The sequence below is a fragment of the Lampris incognitus genome, chromosome 19, assembly GCF_029633865.1.
Source record: "Lampris incognitus isolate fLamInc1 chromosome 19, fLamInc1.hap2, whole genome shotgun sequence".
NCBI classification, from domain to species: Eukaryota; Metazoa; Chordata; class Actinopteri; order Lampriformes; family Lampridae; genus Lampris; species Lampris incognitus.
Window position 1 is genome coordinate 15,323,007 of NC_079229.1, and position 26,721 is coordinate 15,349,727.

Below are 26,721 nucleotides of genomic sequence, written 5' to 3' on the forward strand. Positions count from 1 at the left end.
AGACGGAGGGACTGAGCTGCGAAGGATGTGCAGCAAGTTAGGGCAATCAAGTTTAGAGATGGAAATGTGCTGACAAGCAAGGAGAGTGTGCTGAGAAGGTGGAAGGAGTATTTTGAGGGGCTGATAAATCAAGAAAATGAGAGCGAGAGAAGGTTGGATGATGTAGGGATTGTGAATCACGAAGTGCAGTGGATTAGCAAGGAGGAAGTGAGGGAAGCTATGAAGAGGATGAAGAGAGGAAAGGCAGTTGGTCTTGATGACATTCGTGTGGAGGCATGGAAATGTTTAGGAGAGATGGTAGTGGGGTTTTTAACTAGATTGTTTAACACAATCTTGGAAAGTGAGAGGATGCCTGAGGAGTGGAGAAGAAGCACACTGGTACCGATTTTCAAGAACAAGGGTGATGTGCAGAACTGCAGCAACTACAGAGGTATCAAATTGACCAGCCACAGCATGACGATTTGGGAAAGAGTAATAGAAGCTAGGTTAAGAGGAGAGGTGATGATCAGCGAGCAGCAGTATGGTTTCATGCTAGGAAAGAGCACCACAGATGTGATGTTTGCTTTGAGAATGTTGATTGAGAAGTATAGAGAAGGCCAGAAGGAGTTGCATTGTGTCTTTGTAGATTTAGAGAAAGCATATGACAGGGTGCCGAGAGAGGAGGTGTGGTATTGTATGAGGAAGTCAGGAGTGGCAGAGAAGTATAAAGGAGTGGTGCAGGATATGTATGAGGGAAGTGTGACAATGGTGAGGTGTGCGGTTGGAATGACAGATGGGTTCAAGGTAGAGGTGGGATTACATGAAGGATTAGCTCTGAGCCCTTTCTTGTTTGCAATGGTGATGGACAGGTTGATGCAGAATATCAGGCAGGAGTTTCCATGGACGATGATGTTCGCGGATGACATTGTGATCTGTAGCGAGAGTAGGGTGAAGGTTGAGGAGAGCCTTGAGAGAAGAGGGTATGCACTGGAGAGAAGAGGAATGAAAGTCAGTAGGAGCAAGACGGAATACCTATGCGTGATGAGAGGGAGGACAGTGGAATGGTCAGGATGCAAGGAGTGGAGGTGATGAAGGCATATGAGTTTAAATACTTGGGGTCAACTGTCCAAAGTAACAGAGAGTTTAGTAGATAGGTGAAGAAGAGAGTGCAGGCAGGGTAGAGTGGGTGGAGAAGAGTGTCAGGAGTGATTTGCGACAGAAGGGTACCGCAGCAAGAGTTAAAGAGAAGATTTACAAGATGGCAGTGAGACCAGCTATGTTATATGGTTTGGAGACAGTGGCACTGACGCAAAGACCGGAGGTGGAGCTGGAGTTGGCAGAGTTGAAGATGCTATGATTTTCATTGGGAGTGACAAAGAAGGACAGGCTTAGGAATTATTATATAAGAGGGACTGCTCAAGTTGGACGGTTTGGAGACAAAGGAAGAGAGGCAAGTTTGAGATGGTTTGGACATGTGTGGAGGAGAGATGCTGGGTATATTGGGAGAAGGATGCTGAATATGGAGCTGCCAGGGAAGAGGAAAAGAGGAAGGCCAAAGAGGAGGTTTATGGATGTGGTGAGGGAAGACATGCAGATGGCTGGTGTGACAGAGGACGATGCAGAAGGCAGGAAAAAATGGAAATGGATGATCCGCTGTGGCGAACCCTAACGCGAGCAGCCAAAAGTAGTAGTAGATTGTGTTTTGGCACTCTACAATGATGCACCGAAATCCGCATTGCATTTCAGTTCAGCAGGTGTCGGTTGTGTGGGAACTGGTTTTGTAGTGGTACCTGAGACTTGTTACTCGACGCCAAGTGGAAGCTGTACTAGTGTCAAACAGCGGCCTCCAGGCACATGATCCCCACTTGGTTACTGCACTTTGCTTGCTTTTTTTTTTTTTTTTTTTTTGGTTTTGGTGTGAATTTTGGGTGTGTGTTCCCCTCTTCCCATGCGACTCAAACACACACACAGCCTTTTTTTTCTTTTTTTTTTAATGAATGTAATGTTATGCTGTCCTCTAGCCCTCACAATTAACAATAAGTTAGAGAAAAGAGAAAGCCATCTTACTTTGTCATTTATTGTTACAGCGAATTGTATCCTTACAATAAAAATCATCTTCTGCATGTAACCCATCCTATTGTATAGGGGCAGTGGGCAGCTGCAGCACCCGGGGACCAACTCCAGTTCTTCTTTCCATTGCCTTGCTCAGGGGCACAGAGAGCAGTATTAACCCTAACATGCATGTCTTTTTGATGGTGGGAGGAAACCGGAGCACCCGGAGGAAACCCATGCAGACATGGGGAGAACATGCAAACTCCACACAGAAAGGACCTGGGACGGCCTGGGGTTCGAAACCAGCACCTTCTTGCTGTGAGGCAACAGTGCTAACAACTGGGCCACCATGCTGCCCTGGCCATGCCTTTAAATAGATTAATAAATAATTTTTTTAAAACATTTTTACTGATTCATTTATTTATTTCATAATAGCTTTACCTCCTAAAACAGATCATGTTCCAGGTTGGCTGTTGGTGATGAGGAACGTGTTGGGTTTATCTGTCACCTGCCTTCTAGATGTGTTGTGTTGATTAGGAATGCCATTTTGACTTTTCCATTCACTATTAGATAAGTTGCAATGGCAAGGGATGTACTGGCTCAATATGAGTCTTATCTCCTGGATGGGTGGTGATATCGAGGGGTGTGTGTTGGTTTCACATTGTCCTTACCTCCCAGGTGATAGGTTCCTCCGGTGGTGATGGTGAGGGGTGAGGTGGAACGGACGGCGGATGCCTCATCGCCGTCTATCGTCAGCATGACATAGTTCTCCTTTGCAACCAGACGAACAGCATGCCATTGTCCATCGTTGAGGCCAGAACCTGAAAAAATAATCAAAATCAAACATTTTAACACAGCGAATTATCTTTCATAGATTTGACTTTAAAGTCTGCGCTTTAAGGACTTGATATTCAGGTCCAAATGACATGTGCTTCAGAGGTGTGAAAGCTAATCAAGTACAACTTTGAGTCTGACTGACTCCTGGAAAGGAAGCAATTAAAGTGTGGCTTCACAGAAATCTGAGTTGACTGACTTCTGATAGAGAAGTAATTCCAGTGTGACTCCAATAATCTGAGCCGACTGACTCCTGAGAAGGAAGCGATTCCAATGTGACTTGTTTAATTTGAGTCGACTGCCTTCTCCAAGAAAAGTAATTTCAATGTACTTTCCTAAAAAAAATAAAAAGCATTACCATGCATTTATACATTTACAGGCTAAAAATTGAGTTTGACAAAAAATGCATTGAGATTCAAGATACGATGCTTGATATGTGCCAACTACTCAGTACAATACATGCAAGAAAGTCAGCTTGACACATTTATGAGCTCAGACAGGAAATTAAAAGTGCATCAAAGCTAATTTTTGGTCAGCTGTTCTCAGTGGCAAGTGGATGTAGAGTCTCACTTGCAAATTCATTCGGAAGCCTTGATATCTCAAGGCCATGATTTTATAATTTGTTGGAACCGGATTCATATGTCCAGGTATCACATTATTAAAATATGGAAACCATATAACATGGTCTCTGCCAGCATACCTTGATTGAATATAAATGACCATTGCTCAGGACAGTGCATTATTTCTGTGCTGAAGCTTCACACAACCTATATTAATTTAACTTGGGTACACTGAAGACATTTCCTTGAAACTCTGAACTGGTTCCTACATCCTGATAACTGGTTCTAACAACATAAAGATCTTGTGACCACAAGATAAAATAAGAAACAAATAATGCAGCTCTGTGCTTAGCTGTTACAGTGATCCTTACAACTGAGAAGAAGCTGTCTGATGAGTATTTAAAAAAAAAGCAAGAAAAGCTGTCATATTGAACAGCCAAAGGTGAGAAGTAGCAGCTGATCTGTAGCTTGTGTTGATGTGGAGGACCTGCATGGAGATAGCAGTGTTTGTGAGTGTGTTTGGGCACGCTGGGGGTGGTGTTAGTGCTGCTATGAATGAAGTGCTGTTCGGACCATTGGGAAGCTCCATTCATATGACCAGATTGGACGGGTCTGCATCTGAAAATATTTGTAACTTTCCAAAACATTCCAAAGTCCACGGCCATTTTCCCCAGCAACTGTGCTTAGGTGTGAAATTGAGCAGGGTTTCAATTGGCCCGCCAATTCTATTCTGTTCTAATCTCATCTCATCATCAGCCGCTTCTCCGGGGTCGGGTCGCGGTGGCAGCAAGCTAAGTAGGACACTCCAGATGTCCCTCTCCCCAAGCAATGCCCTCCAGCTCCTCCTGGGGGATCCCAAGGCGTTCCCAGGCCAGATTGGACATGTAGTCCAGCGAGTTCTGGGTCTACACAAGGGTCTCCTCCCATTTGGACGTGCCTGGTAAACCTCCAAAGGAAGGCATCCAGGAGACATCCTAATCAGATGCCCAAACCACCTCAACTGGCTCCTTTCGACGTGAAGGAGCAGCGGCTCTACTCCGAGCTCCCTCTGGATGTCCGAGCTCCTCACCCTATCTCTAAGGTTGAGCCCAGACACCCTATGGAGGAAACTCATTTCAGCCGCTTGTATCCGCAATCTCACCCTTTCAGTCACTACCCAAAGCTCATGACCATAGGTGAGAGTTGGAACGAATACTGACTGGTAAATTGAGAGCTTTGCCTTCGGGGCTCAGCTCCTTCTTCACCACAATGGTCTGGTACAACGTCCACATTACTGCTGATGCTGCACCAAGCCATCTGTCAATCTCCCACTCCATCCTACCCTCACTCGTGAACAAGACCCCGAGATACTTGAACTCCTTCACTTGAGGCACATTAAAAAGACTTCCTGTTTATAATCCCACCCCACTATATAATGTGCAGTTTCTCGACCCACTTTCAACTTAAGCTGTTCGGAAAAAGGTATGAATGACTTTACTGCCCGACGTGGTTTGATGATGATGCATGGAAACTAGTTTGTTTGAGGCATATGTTAGTACTGGTAATGGCTGAGCAGAGGGGAGAGCGGTCTGAGTGATTGTAGCAGAAAGCCTGTCTGCACATGCAGGGTTGCTGGCACCGGTGTTTTAACCTTGCCTTTCTCTCTCTATCTCTCGCTTTATTCTCCCTTAATCCTTTACTTTTGTGAGTTACCCAGCAGCGTGGTTTCAGACGGTGAAAGGACACTGTCAGCAGGTGATCATTCAGTCCCCCACCGCCTCATTTTTTAAAATGTGTACCTATAGACTTAGGTGCATGCAAATGCTCCTTATTTCTTCTCCTGATCTCTTTTTGATCTTTCTTCTGTTTCTCTTACCGTCCGTGTTCATGCTGAGAGCAGCAAGCTGCCTGCAAAGTGCCTTTATGTGTATAAATTTGCATGTGTTTATATGTGTGTGTGCGCGCGCATGGATGTGTATGTGTCTATATGTGTGTAGAATTAGTTGCATTTTCTCCACTTGTAAACACTTTTACAGTGGAGTTTTTCCTTTGTATGTGTACTATGTGAATTTTTCTTTTTTCCTGTGCCCAGGTGTGTTTTCTCTTTATGTACTGTGGCGTGCACGTAACTTGTGTGCTCTCTATCTTTCTCTCTCCCTGTCTGTCTCGGTCCTTGTAGCTGTGCTCCATTAGATATGAGTAATGATTGGGAGGAGGACATTACTACTGGAGCTGAGAGAGAAGCCAGCTCACTCTCATCAGCATCTCCTCTATTCATCACCTCTCCCTGACACCAATCTGTAGCGCTCCTCGCCCACCTCCTCCCAATCTGCATATGTGTGTGTCTCTCTCTCTCTCTCTCTCTCTCTCTCTCTCTCTCTCTCTCTCTCTCTCCGTCTCTCTCTCTCTCTCTCTCTCTCTCCGTCTCTGTCTTTGTATGAAGACTGTTTATCTATTCAGTCATTTTGTTTTTCTCTCTTTTCTCCCTCTCTCTTTAATATTCATCTATCTGCTCTGTTCTTGTGACCATCTGCTCTGGTGTGCATCTTTTCTATCTGGCTCACCTGTGTGTGCGTCACTGGCTGTCTGGCTTTAGTGTGTCGATGATGGGGGGAGTATTGTGGTAAAGTTCAAGTGAAGGTCATGTTTGAATTGGTTGCAGTCCTCAGCGTTTACACTTTGATCGCTCTGACATCTAAAGAAGCATGAGCGAGCGTGCAACATGCACCAATACGCCGGCGGAAATTTTGTGCATATATGTACATGTTTAAGGGTTGCACTTTCGTTTCCTAGCACTTTAGTTTTTGTTTGTGTGTGGTATAGTCTTGGTGTGTGTGCTACCAGAAGCACCAGCAATTTCACTTTGTAGATCAACTACTCCAGCATGCATGACTGCAGGAGGTCTGCTCTAATCAAACACCATCACCAGGGTGACTGTGTGATCTGAGTGTGTTTGTGTGCACATGCACATATGTGTGTGTATGCATGTGTGTGTGCATGTTTACATGCACATGTGTTTGTGCATGTGTGTTTGTGTGCACACGCATGTGTGTTTCTGTGTGTGCGCACCTGCACATTTGTGTGTGTGTGCATGTCTGTGTGCGTGTGTGTGCATGTGCATGTGTGTGATCTGTGTGGGCACCTGGGAAGCTATAAAAGCCCAGATGGCCACCTGCTGAGAGGTGTGATAGCCGTGCATCGCCATGGCCCGGCCCAGTGAGGTACTAATTCAACGCACACCTGCACACAAACACACCTGTAGTGCATTTACATCACGTATAATTTTTTTTTCCTGCTTTGACAACCTAAGAATGATAAATAGCATTAGATCTCCTTCATCTTGAACCATCATCATGTCACATGTAACAATATCATGTTTAACAGGAAAAAAAACCAACTCGGGGAACTGGAAAAGTCCACCTGAGCAGAATCAAAACCAAAGAAAAGTCGATACCATTTCATGGCTGTGTTAATGTGTTCAATTGCGGGCAATCTGTTTTCTGAGCAAATGACTGATTCAACGCATGCTGGATCAGTCAGAATGTGTATTGTTATCACGTCTCCGCTCCATTCCTTCTTTCTCTGTAACCTCTTGGATTTAATGGAAAACAGACACTGTGTAACCTAGGGGCTCCTCATCTGTTTTACATCACCTGCAATAGCTTTGAATGATGAGCTTATCAGCGCTAGCACTGTTATTGAGTCGGCACACAAGTACGACTCACGCGAGAGCCGGCACATGAGCCCCCTGCACAAAAACACACACATCCAGGTGGACACACGTACACACATTTATACACACGCTGCCTGTCTTCCCGAGATAAACAGAATATGGGTATTGAAGGGGAGGAAAGGAAAGGGAGAGAGGAATCATCCAGATTTTTGTTGTTCAGACTTTATTTCCTCGCTGCCTTAAGCAGTTGTCATTTGTGTGCAGCGGTCTGATAACAAGGTGACTGACTGACCAACCAGTCTGTACTCGGGTTTTATTTTGAATAAAAAAGAAAAAGAAAAGGTAATTGAAAGAAAAAGGCAACGCGGTGTCTGTTGTTTCATCCCCACTTCAAGTAAGGAACAAAAAAAAAAAGAGAAAACAATAGCTGTGGAAAAACACCTTTGAGATGGAACGTGGAGATAAACGTGAAGAAAAATCAAATTAAATAAGACTCAAAGACGGCTGAGAATTATTTGATCTGTAAGTTCTTATAGACACAAACCGTGAAGTCAAATTTACAAAAGAATAAAGGACTGCTATTGTTGAAACTAACTTTGGACCTTCTTTGCATGCAATTACATCTCAGGATGTTTTTTCTGCACAATTTATTTTGACCAACTGCTGGCCATCAGGCCTCATTTGGACACTAGAATTTATCCATCCATCCATTATCCAAACCGCTTATCCTGCTCTCAGGGTCGTGGGGATGCTGGAGCCTATCCCAGCAGTCATTGGGCAGCAGGTGGGGAGACACTCTGGACAGACCGCCAGGGTCCACACACACACACACACACACACACACACACACACACACACACACACACACACACACATACCTAGGGGCAATTTAATATGGCCAATTCACCTGACCTACATGTCTTTGGACTGTGGGAGGAAACCGGAGCACCTGGAGGAAACCCATGTAGACACGGGGAGAAGATGCAAACTCCACACAGAGGATAAACCCCCCCAATGTTGGATTACCCCAGGGCTCGAACCTAGAACCTTCTTGTTGTGAGGCAAGCGCGCTAACCACTGCGCCACCGTGCCGCCCCTTTAGAATTTATTTAGATCATAATTAAGAAGACAATTTTTTCCTCCTTTTGTTTCCCCAATTGTACTTGGCCAATTATCCCACTCTTCCGAGCCATCCCAGTCACTGCTCCAGCCCTTCTGCCGATCTGGGGAGGGCTGCAGGCTACCACATGTTTCCTCCAATACATGTGGAGTCGCCAGCCGCTTCTTTTCACCTGACAGTGAGGAGTTTTGCCACGGGGGCATAGTACATGGAAGGATCAAACTATTCCTCCCAGTTCCCCCTCCCCCCCGAACAGGTGCCTCGACAGCCAGAGGAGGTGCTAGTGCAGCGACCAGGACACATACCCATATCCAGCTTCCCACCCACAGACACAGCCAATTGTGTCTTTAGGGATGCACGACCAAGCTGGAAGTAACACAGGGATTCAACCTGGCAATCCATGTGTTGGTAGGCAACAAAATAGACTGCTACGCTACACAGATGCCCCAGAAAACACTTTTTTTATATACAAGTAAGGTAAGTAACCTAGATGGCAGCATGCAAAAAAAGGAAAAAATCTTTGCATTGGATATACTTTTGAATCATGTACCCCTGAAGTAATAATCACAGCCATTTCCTTTGTGCAGTGTTTCTCTTTTGACATGAAATCCCTGAACATTTCCTCCTGCAGTTAATCAAAAATACTTAAAAGTGAAAACCGAAAAACTAAGCCTCTGTCCTGTTCAGTGCCTGTCCTAGTTTGATCCAGCCGGGTCTCCAGCTATATCTGGGCTGGCTCCGCTATGCTAACCACATATCAGCTGCATGACGAGAATTAACTTTGACCAGAGTTTCTCAAAAAATCAAGTGGCTTCTGAAACAGGAAGGAGGGGGAGAAGACAGAGGACTAGACAGGATATTTCTCATTCTGAGTGATTAGGGTGTGACATATTATTTCTTAAGGGTTGAAAAATGAAGGGTACTTTGCCGATACTGCTGTCTCTATCTGGGTGTGGGGGGAGAGCAAAGAGGCTGATGGATGTTTAGCTGATGAAAAAGGTTTGAGGCCGAGACACAAAGTCAAGCGGCCGGCCTCGCAATGCATCTGACATCTGGGCTGAGCTGAGAGCTCTTACGAGATATGGTGGTGGAACCGAGGAGTGCCAATGAGGGGCAAAGTGGCTGATTTGGTAAGGATAAGATGTCTGATGACACTAAGCCGCCGAAAGATTTATCAAATGACCACCAGTTGGAGTGGATGTTGAAACTGCCATAACTTGATATTTCAGTTTTTTTATTTGTTTTTTTTTGTGTGTGATGGTAAACCGCTTTGCCGTTTCAGTTCTACGTTCCAGACTAACTAGGGATGGGTATCGTTAAGGTTTTAACGGTACTACTACTCTTACCGATACTGCTTATCAATTGGGTACTTTAACGGTACTCTTATCGGTTCTTTTTGGGGGTTTTTTTTTAAATATTTTTTTCTTTTAAAATGTATTTCTAGTTTTTCCCCTTATCCCACCCAATTAACCCAATGGCATATGGCCGGAACTCTTGTCGAATAACTCCCCTGGCTCACGTTTCCACAGGAAGGAGATAGTCGTAACATCAGCTTCCTTCAAACTCGTGTCGGCTGCGCTCGCTATTTTACACGTTGAAGCCTCGCATGGATTGCATCACCTTCAGGCCGCGAAGGAGGCGTAGGGAGAATGCTTTCGGTTGCTTGGCTGTGGGCGCCCGGGAGGGCCAGAGGGGTCGCTGGAGAACGACGAGTCCCCGAACACTACACCGATCTACACCCACTATCCCTCGGGTAAGGGTGGCCTAATGAATGCCTTACCCCGTGGACGCTCTGGCCGTGACCAGTTACAGGCGAGTCTGGGATACGAACCTCCCAGCCACATGACGAGCGGGTTGCAAGAACGGCGATTTATTCCACTCGGCCACCAGAGCGGCTCTTTTTGGGTTTTTTTTTAAGAGAAAACAAAACAAAACAAATTAAGAACAGATTTACCATTGCTTTATTTTCTCATGTGTGGACAGAGCGTTACTTTTAATCATTAACCCATGTTTGTATAATTTCATTAGCTAGTTAGTTAGTTCAGTTTGGCCGCTAGCATACATACCCGAGATGGATGGGGCAACAAGAGGTGAACTGCGTGCTAGGCAGTCGGAAACTGCATATCTCCGCCTGTATTTGATGCACTTTCGCCAGATATTTCGGAAGATTGCTTGTGTTTCCGCCCTTACATGCAAAAGACTTGTTGCACTTGTGGCAATGAGCACTGTCAGCACCGAGTCTAGTGAAGCATAACCAGACTTGACCGTTACTAAGGGCAGGCTCCGTGTGTGTGTGTTTTTTCTTCTTCCTCCTCTTCTCTCGGTTTACTGGCGGATCACAAACAACTTTAAGGTGATTACCGCCACCTACTGTACAAGTGTTTAACATCATGTCATTTTACCCATCTATCCATCCATTATCCAAACCGCTTACCCTTCTGTCAGGGTCGCGGGGATGTCATTGTACCCTATTTCTTTAATTCTACCCATCAACCTTGTGTCACCTAAGAAAGTAAAGAGTGCCTTCCTGGTGATTTTAATCCCTTCTCCTTTGTGTGTGTATGTTGACGATGACGACAACGATGATGACGGGGTGTGTGTGTCAGTGAGTGAGAGAGAGGCAGGGAGAGCTGGCCCCGCCCCTCAGCTCATACATACGACAGGCTCCAAAACAGAGATCGCTATTCTGGATTAGGAATAATGAAAATGCATCATAGACAATTGTCTTCATTTTACTGCAAATTAGAAATGGAGTTGGTGAGGTTAAAGGTGCAAGATAACGTTTATGTAGCCTAAATAAATAGGAAATTTAGTGTCTTAATTTCTCCAGTACCAATAAGAGAACCGTTAACGTCGGAGCTTATCAATTCTAGTCTTTTATAATTTAGCACCAGTGCCAGTTTAATCCCGGTTTCCGTATCCATCCCTAAGACTCAACATCACCGGCGGTCACTATGACCATCCTCCCTCTGGGTCCCCCTGGGTCCTCAGGTGCGCGTAGAGGCTGATCCTGGAGCTGCATAATGGGAGGACGCCTGCACGTGACAGCTTTTTATGTGAGTGGCTGATAAGCCTGCAGCCACCACACGGTCCTTGGCAGGGGGTGGCCATAGCCCAATGGCATGGAGAACCAAGACGATTGGGGACCCCCCTCTGTTGCAGCCTTCATCTACCTTCACTGCCATTGTGACCTGGAGACATCTTCTGCCAGTTTCACCGTTGAGGTCTTTGTTGGATCGCACTTCATCTGAAACCTCCCCCTTGACCTGTCTGCCTTGGGTGACCCTACCAGGAGCCAAGCTCCTGACGGCATAGCTCTTGGGATCATTAGTACACGCAAGCTTCTGCACCATGACAAGGTGGCGACCCAGAAGGAGACTAACAGACACTGAACATGAGGTGATAGATGTTAGAGAGCTGCTAAGTGTTACCAAGACTGAACTTCAACTCCTAAAGAGGGAAGTGGAGGAGACACAGGAACGCAGGTACCTACCTTCAAAATAAACATTTGGCTATTTTACACAAAAAGGCCAAAGGAGCTGTTGAGAAACGATTTGGTTCCTTCTGATGTCTAAGCACAGGTGACAGAACTATCCACTTTGGCCTCCAGATTGACAGCCGGGGAGAAGAAGGTAGACGAGCAGAGGGAGGAGGTGACGGCTCTTAGAGAGGAGCTAGTGGTCACCAAGAATTAAGTGGAGCTTCGGAAGAGCAAAGTAGAGATGGCCAGAAAGATTGCAGGTGATACTCTGCTAAAAGAGCGTTATGGCAACATTTTGAATTTCAATTACAGACAATCTACTGTTAGACAATAGAGTTATAAAAAAACAACAGAGAATTCTGTGGGAGGATCACATGTTAGCGTCCCGTCCCTGAACCGCACATCTCACTCTTATTCTCTGTTGCTGCTAACAAAAGGAGTTAACTGAGGTAACCAAGACTTGATAAATAATTCCTTTTCCTTTATATATATATGAGTCAAATAACTTTACAATTATCCTGCGTATATGTTTTTACCTTGTGTCATTAGACAGACCAAAGCTGTCTTTCTTTCTCTGCTAGTTTGACCTCTTCAGGGACTGTGGGACCTTTCGGTAGTGAAACGCCAATCGTCTACAGTAAAATCCTCACAAACACTGGTGATGTGTTTAATCCACATACAGGTACTGACCACTAATCACAGCCACACGTAATAAATCCAAATATAGTCTAACACCAGAAATGTCTTCGCAAACTAAAGAGAGCTGACCTCATCCTTATTCTGCGCTGATGCAGGCATTTTCCCAGCAACCCTCGGTGGAGTCTACTACTTCAGATTTACAGCCTTTAACAACCGTTATGGAGAATGGATGCCATAATGGACATCACATTTTGCACAATTCTGGGGAAGTTCAGGGAAATACATCCATATCAAATGCATTGATTGCAAAGTTGGAAAAGGGTAGTGCGGCTCATGTGCGCCTGTGGTCTTTATGATGATGGGCGGGCCTCGAACACTTCAGGGCTTTCTTAATCTTCCCTTTGTAAAGGAAAGATGTCTTCATGTCTCATTAGATACAGTGGGAAAGATTGGCATCATTAACTAATAAAGTCTGGAAACAAAGTCTCATCGACTTCTTAACACTACGACGAGAACCCCACACACACACACACGCTGCTGCATCTTGGCAATGCCACAACATAAACCGATTGCACACTAAGTACCATAAAACTTACAGAGGCAAGTGCGGAACGCAAATTTAAGTGCCAGGAATCACAACACTGACTGTGAAAGTCTACCAGAGAACAGAGAAAGCAGTCACATCCTGTTCATCAGACAAGACTCCCCCCCCCCCATCTGTGATGATACACAGAAGCTGCCAGAAGGAATTTTGTTTCTATTGTAAATTTGTCACTACATTTAACTTTGCTAGTACATATCTGTGAAAAAAACAACCCCCATCCCCTTCTAAAAAACCCCCCAAAAAAAACAAAAACACAACACTGCCTTTACTCATCTATGACCGTATTAAAGCAATCCTCTGGCTTTTGCTTACTTGAAATTAACTTAATTTGGTCAAACTACAGAAGATGGTTTTATTAATATTCTCCATAGGCAATATATCCGGCAGCAAATACCGTATTTCCCAGACAAGTCGCACACAGCAAAAAATGTGCTGTTGCGAGGATCTAAAACACATATAAGTCGCTTCGGTGTATAAGCCACATTTATATGGTACTACGGTAGTGATGAGCGGGTCAGGGTTTTTAATAATACCCACACCCACCCGACCCATTATGAGGGCCAATCCGCACCGCCTGACTCACTAAAATATGCATTAATTAACCACTCGAGCCCGACCCGCAAACCTCCAAATTTAGCCTAGGCTACAGCAAAGTGAACAGTGCTGTAATATTTCATTTTTGGGCTGTTTGCCCAGCACTGATTGCAAGGCATCGCCTGTTGCATCTCCGCCTAATGGTGTCTGGGTCTCTAGACTAACTAGTTGTTCCAAACGCTGAACTTTAGTGTTGAATAGTAAGCAGCAAAACCAGTAACCCTTCATTAAATACATGAACTCTGTCTCTTTCTCTCTCACACACACACACACACACACACTTCTTTCTGACCAAAAAAAGAGTTTTGGGTGTGTAAACAAAAGCTACAGATACCACTTTTTTGGGGGGGGGGGGGGCAAAACTCGTAGGTGAAGCTGCAACAATCTAAAACACATGCACTGACCAACACCATGATCGCAAATGGATGATGTGTATTTGAGACTGACAGAGAGAGGGGAGGAGAGAAGGTGGCCCAATAATGTACAGCCGAGCCTATCACATACAATGTTTCTGTAAGTTATTTATAACTTCCTCGGAGCGCTGCTTTGTCACTTTCTGACCCACCTGCCCGAACCCGTGATATTTTCTCGTAAGCTTTTTGGGTCGACCCACGCAATCTAGTGGCCTTAGTGGAAATGCAGTGCATTCGTCCCACATATTTACTTTGTGTAAGTCACTTTGGTAAGCTGCAGGGCCAGCCAGAGGAGCTAAAAAAAACAGTGACTTATAGTCCGGGAAATGCGGTACCAAATATGTTAATTTTTATGCTCCCCTATGGGCAACAAGGCAATGCCAATCATTTCCATCCTATCCCATGGTGCCACCTGCTTTTCCCTGGTATTGAGTAATTTTCTGAATTTTTACGCAGTCCTGCAACTTCAGACAGAGGCTGGATTCAAGCTAACACAGTTTACTGGGTAAGTCTGACAATATGTGAAAACTCCAACAGACATGACAGATATAGTATGTTCACATGTGTAAACAATCCCCCAGGAACCTACAGTTACTAATGACACCATACTTAACGCCTTGTTTTGAGAATCACTGCTCAAGATGTAAGCAAGATGCTTTATTGAACCAGTGATGATGTTTAGCATTTAATTTACTCAGTAAAACGGTTTTAGGCTACGGAAGTCATTAATGGCTATACACAACGGAAGGAAAGGCCGCTTGTGCTAGCATCGGCAGTGAAGGCAGAGCAGCTAGATGAGGAAGATGAGGGGCTGGGCCTTCAGCTGCAGTCAATCTGTCAGGTGCAACACCAGCCATGTGGACCAATGTAAGACACACATATGAATAACAGTTATCAAAGTTGTTAAAACATAAAACAAATTAGCTCAATATACTCTACACTCACTGCGGGGTTTCCATCTTTTACTATGGTAATTATTTTCACGCACGCCCATTCAGTCATATCTCAACTAGGTTACTACAGCATATAAAGCCATCATCCACAACTACAGTGGATATTAAAAGTCTAAAAAGGTAGAGCTAAAGTCTTCAAATGGTATGGTTTTTGAATGTAAAAAAAAAGAAAAAAAAAGAAACAAAGATAAATCATGTCAGAACTTTTTTCACTTTTTTCCATAAAAAAAAGGTGAGAAACAATCAGAAACCTTTTAGCTAAAAAAAACCCCTTAAAATAACCTGGTTGCGTAAGTGTGTATACCCCTAAACTAAAACTGTGTTGAAGCACCTTTTGTTTTTAATAGAGCAACTGGTCTTTTTGGGTAAGAGTCTATCTGCTTGGCACATCTTGACTTGGAAATATTTTCCCACTCTTCCTTGCAAAATCGTCATAGAGCTGTCAGATTGCGAGGGCACTTCCGATGCACAGGCCTCTTCAGGTCACCCTCAGATTTTCTATTGGATTCAGGTCTGGACTCTAGCTGGGCCTTTCCAAAATGCTGATCTTTTGTTGAAGCCGTTCCTTTGTTGATTTGGATGTATGCTTTTGTCTGTTGTCATACTGAAAGGTGAAATTCCTCCTCATCTTCAGCTTCCTTGCTGACATCTGAAGGTTTTGCACTAAAATCGACTGGTATTTGGAGCTATTCATGATTCCCTCAACCTCGACTAAAGCTCCAGCTCCAGCTGAAGAAAAGCAGCCCCAAAGCAGCATGCTGCCAACCACCAGGCTTCGCCGTGGGTCTGCTGTTCTTCTGGTGAAATGCTGTGTTGTTTTTTGCAGTAAATATATCTTTTGGAATTATGGCCAAAGAGTTCAACCTTGGTCTCATCAGACCATAACACATTTTTCCACGTTTTGGGAAACTGGATGTATCTTGATTCATAATTTAGCGAGATGGGCGTTTTTTTGTTCCGGTAAAAAGGCTTCTGTCTTGCAACCCTACCCCATAGCCCAGACATAGTATGAAGACTACGGGAGACGGTTGTCACATATTGGGAGCAACCAGTAGTTGCCATAAATCCCCGCAGCTCCTTTAATGTTGCTGTAGGCCTCTTGGCAGCCTCCCTGACCAGTTTTCTCCTCTTCTCATCAGTTTGAGGGTGAGATCCCGTCCCTGCTTTGTAAGCTTTTTGTGGACCATGGCTTTTGCAGTTGGATACAACCAAGAGGATGTCAGGAAAATCTGACAGGAACAGCTGAACTTTATTTGGGGGTTCATCACAGACACTTTAATGGATGGCAGGTGTATCCTAACTACTATTTAACATGAGTTTGAATGTGACTGGTTAATTCTGAACACAGCCATATCCACATGCTATAAAAGGTGTGCAGACTTATGAAAATAGGTTAGTCTACACATTGTATTTTTCTTTTCTTTTTTCTTCACTAAAATGTTTCTGACTTGTTTTTCACTTTATTGTTATAGGTTGAAATTAAAAAAAGGGGGATGGGATAAGTTCTGACAGGGTTTATCTTGGTTTCATTAATTTATACCACAAAAACCTGTCGCTTTAACAGAGCTGTGTAGACTTTTTATATCAACTGTAAAATAACGAACCACTGTGTCCTTTCTGTTAAAGGTGAACAAACATCGAAATTAATATTTTGGTGCCAGTGGACACTGACACGACGCACAAGCACTAAAAATAGACCAACGGTAAGAGTTGAATAATCTCTTCTTCCTTAATAGCCAGAGCTGTTCTAGACTCCCATCCCTACACTGTTTTGCCCTGTGTCCCTTGTCCCTGTCTTGCAAATAATACAACATCCATCCATTAGCTGAACCACTTATCCTGCTGTCAGGGTTGTGGGGATGCTGGACCTATTCCAGCAGTCATTGGGCGGCAGGCGGAGAGACACCCTGGACAGGCTGCCAGGCCATCACAGGGCCCACACACACACACACCCATTCATACCTAGGGACAATTTAGTACGGCCAAGTCACCTGAATTACATGTCTTTGGACTGTGAGAGGAAACCGGAGCCCCCAGAGGAAACCCACACAGACACGGGGAGAAGATGTAAACTCCACACAGATGATGACCCGGGATGACCCCCAACGTTGGGCTACCCCGGGGCTTGAACCCAGGACCTTCTTGCTGTGAGGCGACCACACTAACCACTGCGCCACCATGCCACCTGATACAACATACTACAGGCGTAACTTATGGGGGGGGGGGGTCAGGGGGGACATGTCCCCCTCAATATTAAGAAGAGGTGAATTTGTCCCCCCCAAAAAATATATCATGAATGATAATGTTAACTCCCTCGCCAAAAAAGGTAAAATAACAACACAGACAGTCAAACTACTTAATATGTCATTCATACTTGTTTTCCAACGATTTCATACACCCCTATGCTTGGACCATACCATTTTAACCTTGCCACTGTGATTGCCGACCTCGTTGCTGTCTTGCAGTTGCTCCTGACAACCAGCAGACCGGAGCATGAATGATCGTGTAAGCAAGTGTAAGTAACGTAGCTAGCCAGCTTGCTTGTCTAGCCCAGTACACCACCCTTTCTTACTTTTGGGGTTTCTGAGTTAGATTTTCTTACGTATTTCCGGATGAATTATAGCCTTATCTAGTTTATAACTTGTGTTTGGGGTTATCAGTTCAGACCACCTCACGAACTAGCTAGCTGGCGCTTGCTAACAGTAGCCCCTAGACGTTTATGTTAGCTTAAATGAACTTGAACTGATAATTTCGGGCACATGAGATAACATAATAGGTACATCTACAAACCAATTTGTGCCAAGGGTATTGTTCTAGTTCAAATGCATCTACTACTTTCATTCACAGAGTCAACATGAGCAAGAGGAGAGTAACAGAAGATATCTGATAGGCTAGCCTATCTGAAAGTTGGTTTTCTTTTACATAAATAAGACATTTCCACAATAAATGTATGTAGAAAAAGAGCAAATTGGTGCATACAAATTCAACAGAATGCAGGAAATTAAATGTGTGATGCTCATAATTTCCAGGGGGAGGACCCCCTGACCCCCCCCAATGTTCAAGTGAAAGTTACTCCACTGCAACATACAAGATACTTAATTCAACATTTGTACAGATAATGAAGGCAGGTACATTAAAAATATTCTACAGTTCTCTTAATAAGAGTAAAATTTAGGGCATCTGGGTAGCATAGCATTATATCCCGTTGCCTACCAACACGGGGATCGTAGATTCAAATCCCCATGTTGCCTCTGGTTTGGTTGGCATCCCTACAGACACAATTGGCAATGTCTGCAGGGGGGAAGCCGGATCTGGTTATGTGTCCTGGTCACTGTACTAGCATCTCCTCTGGTCGGTCTGGGTGCCTGTTCGGGGGGGGGGGGGGTAACTGGGGGGAATAGTGTGATCCTCCCATGCGCTACATCCCCCTGGCGAAACTCCTCACTGTCAGGTGAAAAGAAGTGGCTGGCAACTCCACATGTATCGGAGGAGGCATGTGGTAGTCTGCAGCCCTCTCCGGATTAGCAGAGGGGGTGAAGCAGTGACTGGGATGGCTCGGAAGAGTGGGGTAATTGGCTGGCTACAATTGGGGATAAAAAGGGAGGGGGGGGGGAATCCAAAAAAAAATAAAAAAATAAATGTATACATAAATATATTTTTATTCATTCATTCATTATCCAAACTGTTTAGCCTTACTCAGGGTCACGGGGATGCTGGAGCCTATGCCAGCATTCATTGGGTGGCAGGCGGGGAGACACCCTGGACAGGCCGCCAGACCATCACAGGGCCAACACACACACACACACACACAAACACACACACACACAACACACACACACACACACACACACACACACCTAGGGACAATTTAGTACGGCCGATTCACCTGACCTACATGTCTGGACTGTGGGAGGAAACCGGAGCACCTGGAGGAAACCCATACAGACACGGGGAGAACATGCAAACTGCACACAGGGGACACACAGAGGTTTTATATTTTATATATATATACACTACCGTTCAAAAGTTTGGGATCACCCAAACAATTTCGTGTTTTCCATGAAACGTCACACTTATTCACCACCATATGTTGTGAAATGAATAGAAAATAGAGTCAAGACATTGACAAGGTTAGAAATAATGATTTGTATTTGAAATAAGATTTTTTTTACATCAAACTTTGCTTTCGTCAAAGAATCCTCCATTTGCAGCAATTACAGCATTGCAGACCTTTGGCATTCTAGCTGTTAATTTGTTGAGGTAATCTGGAGAAATTGCACCCCACGCAAATTGAAGATTTCCTACACCGGTGTGTACTACTCCCTTCAGAGGACAGCACAAACAGGCTCTAACAGGTACTATTTAATGAAGATGCCAGTTGGGGACCTGTGAGGCGTCTGTTTCTCAAACTAGAGACTCTAATGTACTTATCTTCTTGCTCAGTTGTGCAACGCGGCCTCCCACTTCTTTTTCTACTCTGGTTAGAGCCTGTTTGTGCTGTCCTCTGAAGGGAGTAGTACACACCGGTGTAGGAAATCTTCAATTTCTTAGCAATTTCTCGCATGGAATAGCCTTCATTTCTAAGAACAAGAATAGACTGTCGAGTTTCAGATGAAAGTTCTCTTTTTCTGGCCATTTTGAGCGTTTAATTGACCCCACAAATGTGATGCTCCAGAAACTCAATCTGCTCAAAGAAGTGCCCATCCAACCAATCCAACTTGTGGGAGCTGCTTCTGGAAGCGTGGGGTGCAATTTCTCCAGATTACCTCAACAAATTAACAGCTAGAATGCCAAAGGTCTGCAATGCTGTAATTGCTGCAAATGGAGGATTCTTTGACGAAAGCAAAGTTTGATGTAAAAAAAATCTTATTTCAAATACAAATCATTATTTCTAACCTTGTCAATGTCTTGACTCTATTTTCTATTCATTTCACAACATATGGTGGTGAATAAGTGTGACTTTTCATGGAAAACACAAAATTGTTTGGGTGATCCCAAACTTTTGAACGGTAGTGTATATATATATATATATATATATATATATATATATATATATATATATATATATATATATGCAGACACAAATAAGCACCCATACAAGCTGTTAGCAGACAGGGGTGTGCATGTTCTTCCTTTAAATATATTTGTAATAACCAGATTTCACCGCAACAAGATACAGTGAAAATGCCAGATGACACCTGACATTCAAAACAGATGTCATGTCATACCTTACCCCAAACTTGGAGACTATAAAATTCCTGGTAAAACCTTAGCAGTGGGAAAAGCTCAACATACCTCAAAAAAGTTAAGCGTCCAGCCCTGCAGCAGCTGTTACACTCCCCTGAACTCCCACAAATATTGAAGATCTAGTGCTGCAACACGAGACTCATCACCGGAAACATGAAACAGATTCGAATGCATGAACTTTAACATTAAAACTGCAGTAGAAAAAAGACAATACCTTTTATGGACTGGTATCATTGTTGCGTTCATCTGGGTGATGGGCTTAAGGAGAGATAGGTGTCACTGAGAATTTGGTTGAAAAATAAGGGTTGTAGGGCCAATGCTCAGACAGACACACTACCAAAGCAGCTTGACCCATGTCATCCATCACTTAGCTGTCGGTGGAGCAGAGGGTGGAGTAAATTGCTTCTAAATCTAAACTGCAATTCTATAAAGACAAAGCGGCTAGGAAAGATCGGAGGCAAAAGAAAAAGGTAAATGAGGTAATGCACGGCAGAGTTTTGCCCAGAGTAGCCATATTGAAACCATTTCTGTCCGTTTCCACTAAAATTGTTCCTCACAAAAGGTCACATCCTGTTGAATCAACCAAACTTCTGAGAGAGACAACTGATACAGGAAGTTATTTTCTTTAATCAATTTTCTGTCTTTTTTTTTTTTTTTACCGTTTGACAACGAGGCATTTCTCCCACCGGTATTAAGCATGTAGTTGTCCAAACACCGCTCGAAAAAAAAAATCCTCTTCAATGACCTTTTGCAAGTCTTCTGCAGTCAACTCAGGTTTTGAAAATCCTCCTTTGCTCATTTCAATGCAAAATGTTAACACTGCTTTATGGGGGTAACAAATCATATTTTAAGGACAGTGTGTGTTGGTGAAAGTTCTGTTTAAATCTTGCTATAGCGTAGTATGGTCTTCACCATTTTAGACCAAACTACAGTACCGGATATAAATCTCGAATGAACACCTGAACTTTTCTCTTGGTTCAAGGCTGCCACGCTAAATTAGCTTAGCTCATCTTTATCCGGGAACCTTTTCTGTTCAACGCTACTGTCATTGTAACTTTGGGGTTCCTTAAGGTTGAACTTTAGTTTCTATCCATGTTTCTATCTACTCGCTTATCTGAATGTGTTTTCAGAGGACATACTTCCCACTGCAATGGCGCCTATCTGAGACTCAGAAATGCTCACTGTCCAGCCAGACATCCTTGCTAAAATTAAGTTTTGAGTTTCTCGGAGTACTTTGCAACTTAAGGAAGACATATATAAAAAAGCGCTACTTGCCCAGGATCATAAAGGAAAATGAATACAGGGGTCTGATAGACAACTTTATACATGCAATGGCCCCAATACTCTGGTTACTTCAGTAATATACCAGTTTCTTCCCACAGTCCAAAGACATGTAGGTCAGGTGAATTGGCTATACTAAATTGTCCCTAGGTGTGAATGTGTCAGCCCTGTGACGGATTGGCGGCCTGTCCTGGCTGTCTCCCCGCCTGCTGCCCAGTGACTGCTGGGATAGACTCCAGCATCCAATGACCCGGATTCGGATAAGCGGCTTGGGTAATGGATGGATCGATGGCCCCAATACTCGCCCTGAAATGAATGACCACCATGCATTGAAATTAATGACCAACACACACACACACACACACACACACACACACACACACACACACACACACACACACACACACACACACACACACATCCTCGCCTTCCCGCACCAGGAGTTGTACCCAAACTGCAAACCAGACTCTCTCCTCTTACCCTAGGTCTGTATCTTACCCCAACACTTTATATCAGCACACTTGCAAAGATGCGTATACACATATACTACATACATACATACATACTACATGCGTACATGCACTTGGCCCTAACTCCAACTAGGGACCGTATCCACCCTCTGTCTTATTTCTATATATTTTCTATGTATTTTTCATCTGCTCTCATGTACAGGGCATTGCATCTCTATGTATGAATTGTGTTATATCTATGATTTTTTTATTGATTGAATAATTCATTGATTATGAGCGGCGCTAGCAGGTAGCCCTCGGGAGACGAAATGGTTCCAATAATATACCATTGGTTTTAACAACATTTAAAATAGCAGGCCCTAACCCACTGAATGAAAAGTGATCTTTCTTTGAGAACATTTTGTTCACTTTAGTTGCAAAATTACTTATGATCCATTCTTTACAGGTTGCTCTGAAACTTCCCACACTGCCTGTATTGAGGGTACAGATTTTAAGTTAATAGCTATATAGGCAGCATGGTGGCACAGTGGTTAACGTGGTCACCTCACAGCGAGAAGGTCCTGGTTTCGACCCGCGGTGTAGTTCAACCTTGGGGGGTCGTCCCCGGTCATCCACTGTGTGGAGTTTGCATGTTCTCCTCGAGTCTGCATGGGTTTCCTCCGGATGCTCCGGTTTCCTCCCACAGTCCAAAGACATGCAGGTCAGGTGAATCGGCCGTACTAAATTGTCCCTAGGTGTGTGTGTGTGTGGGCCCTGTGATGGGCAGGCGGCCTGTCAAGGGTGTCTCCCTGCCTGCTGCCCAATGGCTGCTGGCATGGGCTCCCAGCATCCCCGCGACCCTGAGTAAGGGTAAGCGGTTTGGATAACGGATGGATGAATGAGCTATATAGTCAGGTGTTTTCTCCATCACCAAAGACATATTCATCAGCCTTCAGTAGAGTTGTTGAATCTCCATTGCTTCCACCTATTATTGTTTACATGAGATAGAATAGGATTGATGAGGGAGTATGATCAAAAATAAATATGTATGAATCGTCCAATCGCATGCCCCGGCATTAACTGGGATTAAAAACAAGCAAGAATATGACTTATGAAAATGGGGAAAGAAAGTAGAGGAGGAGTACTTACGTTGTGCCACATGTAAAATCAGTGTCAGAGACTTGTGCGATTGTTTTAAAGCTGCAGACAGAAACACAATCTGACAGGCATCCAGGTAGCATGGTGGTCTATTCCATTGGCTACCAACACGGGGATTGCCAGTTCGAATCCCCGTGTTACCTCTGGCTAGGTCAAGCGTCCCTACAGACACAATATTGGCCGTGTCTGTGGGTGGGAAGCCGAATGTGGGTATGTGTCCTGCCCGCTGCACTAGTGCCTCCTCTGGTCAGTTGGGGCGCCTGTTTGGGGGGGGGGGGGGGCTGGGGGGAATAGTGTGATCCTCCCGTGCACTATGTCCCCCTGGTGAAACTCCTCACTGTCAGGTGAAAAGAAGCAGCTGGCGACTCCACATGTATCGGAAGAGACGTGGTAGTCTGCAGACCTCCCTGGATCGGAAGAGGGGTTGGAGCAGCGACTGGGGCTGCTCGGAAGAGAGGGGTAATTGGATTGGTACAATTGGGGAGAAAAAGGGGGAAAAATCCCACCAAAGAAAAACCAAAAACAACCTGACAGGAGATGACTTTACCTGGACTGTAGGTAATCAACCAAATTAAGGTTTCTTCACACCAAGATGAGATATCCAGCAAACTGGACATTCACCAAAGTGCATTTTTTGATTTTGTAAAAAAAAAAAAAAAACCAGCCACATTTCAAACTATAGATTTCAAAAAGTGCAGTACATTTATATCTCTTTACTTTAATTGCCATATTTTTTTTACATTCCGACTTGTCCTTTTAATACTGTTGAGGACTACAACACCTCATGCATTTCTTTGTGGACACCATTTCACTATTGAGAAAAATAAAGATGCTGCAGCACAGGGATGCCCTGGTGTAATCTGTGCTCTGCACCGCCATTTAAGAGAAACAAAGGGAAAGGTTTGATGCTGAGATCATATTTACAATACTGTGCTGGTGAAGTCATATCTTTAAATTATCCAACACTAGGGAGTCTTATCTCCAAGTGTTAACTTGCTTCCTCTGGGTTATTATGGATGTGGTTCATGTGAATAATCACCCTGGCGGGATGCAGCAGGCAACAGGGACCAGCCATGCGCCACAATTTCCTCTTCATGTTGGCATAATCAGCTTGCTGTTGTTTAATTTCCACAGGTGAATCCTGGGAATTACTTCCATGTTAAATAACCAATCTTTATTCTATTTTTCATGTTATCTCTGAAACCTAAGTGATATTTCAGTGAGAGTAGAAGTGCAGATAAGGTTGAAGGGATCACATGAGCAATTCTTTCCAAAGTCTTGAAAAAACCTCACAAATGATCACGAATTCTAAAAATTAGAAGATCCTTGTCTATATAAATGTTTAAAGAATAACATAATTTTTTTTTAGCAGACTTAATAAACTGCAAATTTCATAAGCACTGTTTTATTTCAATCTTTCAGACGGCCTGGCGGCCTGTCCAGGGTGTCTCCCTGTCTGCCGCCCAATGACTGCAGGGATAGGCTCCAGCATCCTCGCGACCCTGAGAGCAGGATAAGTGATTTAGAAAATGGATGGATGGATGGATGATGATTTGCTAGCTAATCAGATTTCAGCAAGATCAGCGCTCTTGTTTTAGGGCAAGCACACCAGAGATGGCGGCAAAATCGGTAGATGTTGTAATTTTTTGTAGGGTTTGGCTAAAACAAATGCCTTTTTTAAGTGGAATTAACTGGAACGTCTTTCACAACTGACTGCATTTGACTAGGGGATGGCCATTGGATCAACAGAGAATTATCGTTAGATACATGTCTGAATAATTTAGGATGCAAATAATTATAAACTGTGCAAAAATATTTTTTCTGAGATTAAATCAGTTATACCCTTGGCTATAAATCTCTCACATCATGAACATTACCTCCTAACAAGTGAAGAGCGTGGTGATTGGAATAAGAACAATCTGTAATGTTGTCATGACAATGGATGTGGTCAAAGTTCAATAAAAATTAAAAATTGGCGGCCCAGTGGTTAGCACTGTTGCCTCACAGCAAGAAGGTCCTGGGTTCGAACCCTGGGGTTGTCCCAGGTCCTTTCTGTGTGGAGTTTGCATGTTCTCCCTGTGTCTGTGGTGGGTTTTGTCTGGGTGTTCTGGTTTCCCCCACCATCAAAAAGACATGCATGTTAGGTTTAGTACTGTCTGTGCCCGTGACTGAGGCATGGCAAGATGAACTGGAGTTGGTCCCCAGGTGCTGCATGGTGGGTGGCCACTCCTCCTAGCTACACAGCTAGGATGGGTTAAATGCAGAGTGTAATTTCCCTACGGGAATCAATTAAGAATCTCAAATCAAAAAAAAAAAAAGATCTCGGCGATGGGCTGAGATCATAACGATGAGGGATCGCTTATCACTCAAAGTATGAACCAAAAGTCCATGCTACTTGACCGTTAAATATAATCATCACTGGTGGCAACGTTCATAAATTGTCGAACTATAAATTGGCTTTTTGCAGACCGGAATTTCTTCCCACTGTAAAATCTCTAATTCAAAAAGACAGGCTATGGGCACAACTCAAATTGATGTCTGCAGCACAAGTTAAACAACCTGCCCCTCTGATGACGACTGCTAGAGGGCTTGCAGTTGGCAACAAGCAGCTAGTAACCAGAGACAGTGCTAGCTAGCACCACGGATGCTTCTGGTGTGAGTATAGTTGCATTCGTTATGCTTACATATAGGGACATACTGCACATTTGTATTTTCAGCTGCAATGTGTGCAATGTGTTAGGAAACCTTTACCTGTAAGGGAGGGAGATAGATAGATAGATAGATAGATAGATAGATAGATAGATAGATAGATAGATAGATAGATAGATAGATAGATAGATAGATAGATAGATAGATAGATAGATAGATAGATAGATAGATAGATAGATAGATAGATAGATAGATAGATAGATAGATAGATAGATAGATAGATAGCCCCTTGTCTGAATCAAATGATGAGGCTTTTCATTTATCCAAATTGTGTATTTACTCCATATTCAATTTAACCGTGTCAAGCTCAACAATACTGAGAGGAATATGTGGCCACAGCTGTCAAAGCCATGACTGTATCTGTCTAGACGAGGCATAGAGGGGATCAGTGGTATCAGAGAGTGGAAAAGCAACACCTCGGGTTCAAAACTGTCTGGCACCCCACCCAGCTGGAGCTACAGATACTATGGTGAGTTCAGGCATGTGTGTGTGTGTGTGTGTGTGTGTGTGTGTGAGACACATGCCTGAGTGTGCACACATTGTATTTCTATTGATTTTAGCCGTATTTGCCTCCGGGGTCAGTGATGGATAAAAGACAGTCAGCTCTGACTGATCAAATTTTGAGAGAAGAGGTGGAGTAAGGTACTGTGGGCTCCTAAAGAAAAAGAAATAAAACCCGATTGTAAAAAATTGAAACAATGAAGCAATGGTTTAAGGAGAATGAAAGGCATCTGGAATGATTAGAAGAGAGACAAAAGTAGGAAAAACAGATTAAATGAAGTTGAGATTAAGTTCAAATTATTTCAATGTTTCAATGATTTTAAAGCTCTGCATTTTGGTTCGGTTTCACCCTATTCTCATGTACCGTAATAGTAACACTGAATTATGCATTGAATGAAAAAAATAATAAAGCTGCTTTAAACCTGCACAAAAGTTGGCATTAATGTATTTTAAAGAAAGTGAAACGTATTGCATATCTGCTTACACACATAGGTA

The 26,721-nt window shown here is 43.7% G+C and overlaps 1 protein-coding gene across 1 annotated transcript in view; it reads right to left on the reverse strand.

Moving 5' to 3' along the window:
- The window catches only part of cntnap2a (contactin associated protein 2a), a gene marked incomplete at its 5' end in the record, with an annotated part of 429,422 nt that overhangs the window by 254,434 nt on the left and 148,267 nt on the right, over positions 1–26,721 (reverse strand). The window contains one exon of the mRNA XM_056299196.1: positions 2,703–2,852. Within this exon, the coding sequence (XP_056155171.1) occupies positions 2,703–2,852 (150 nt within the window). The remainder of the gene's footprint in view (positions 1–2,702; positions 2,853–26,721) is intronic.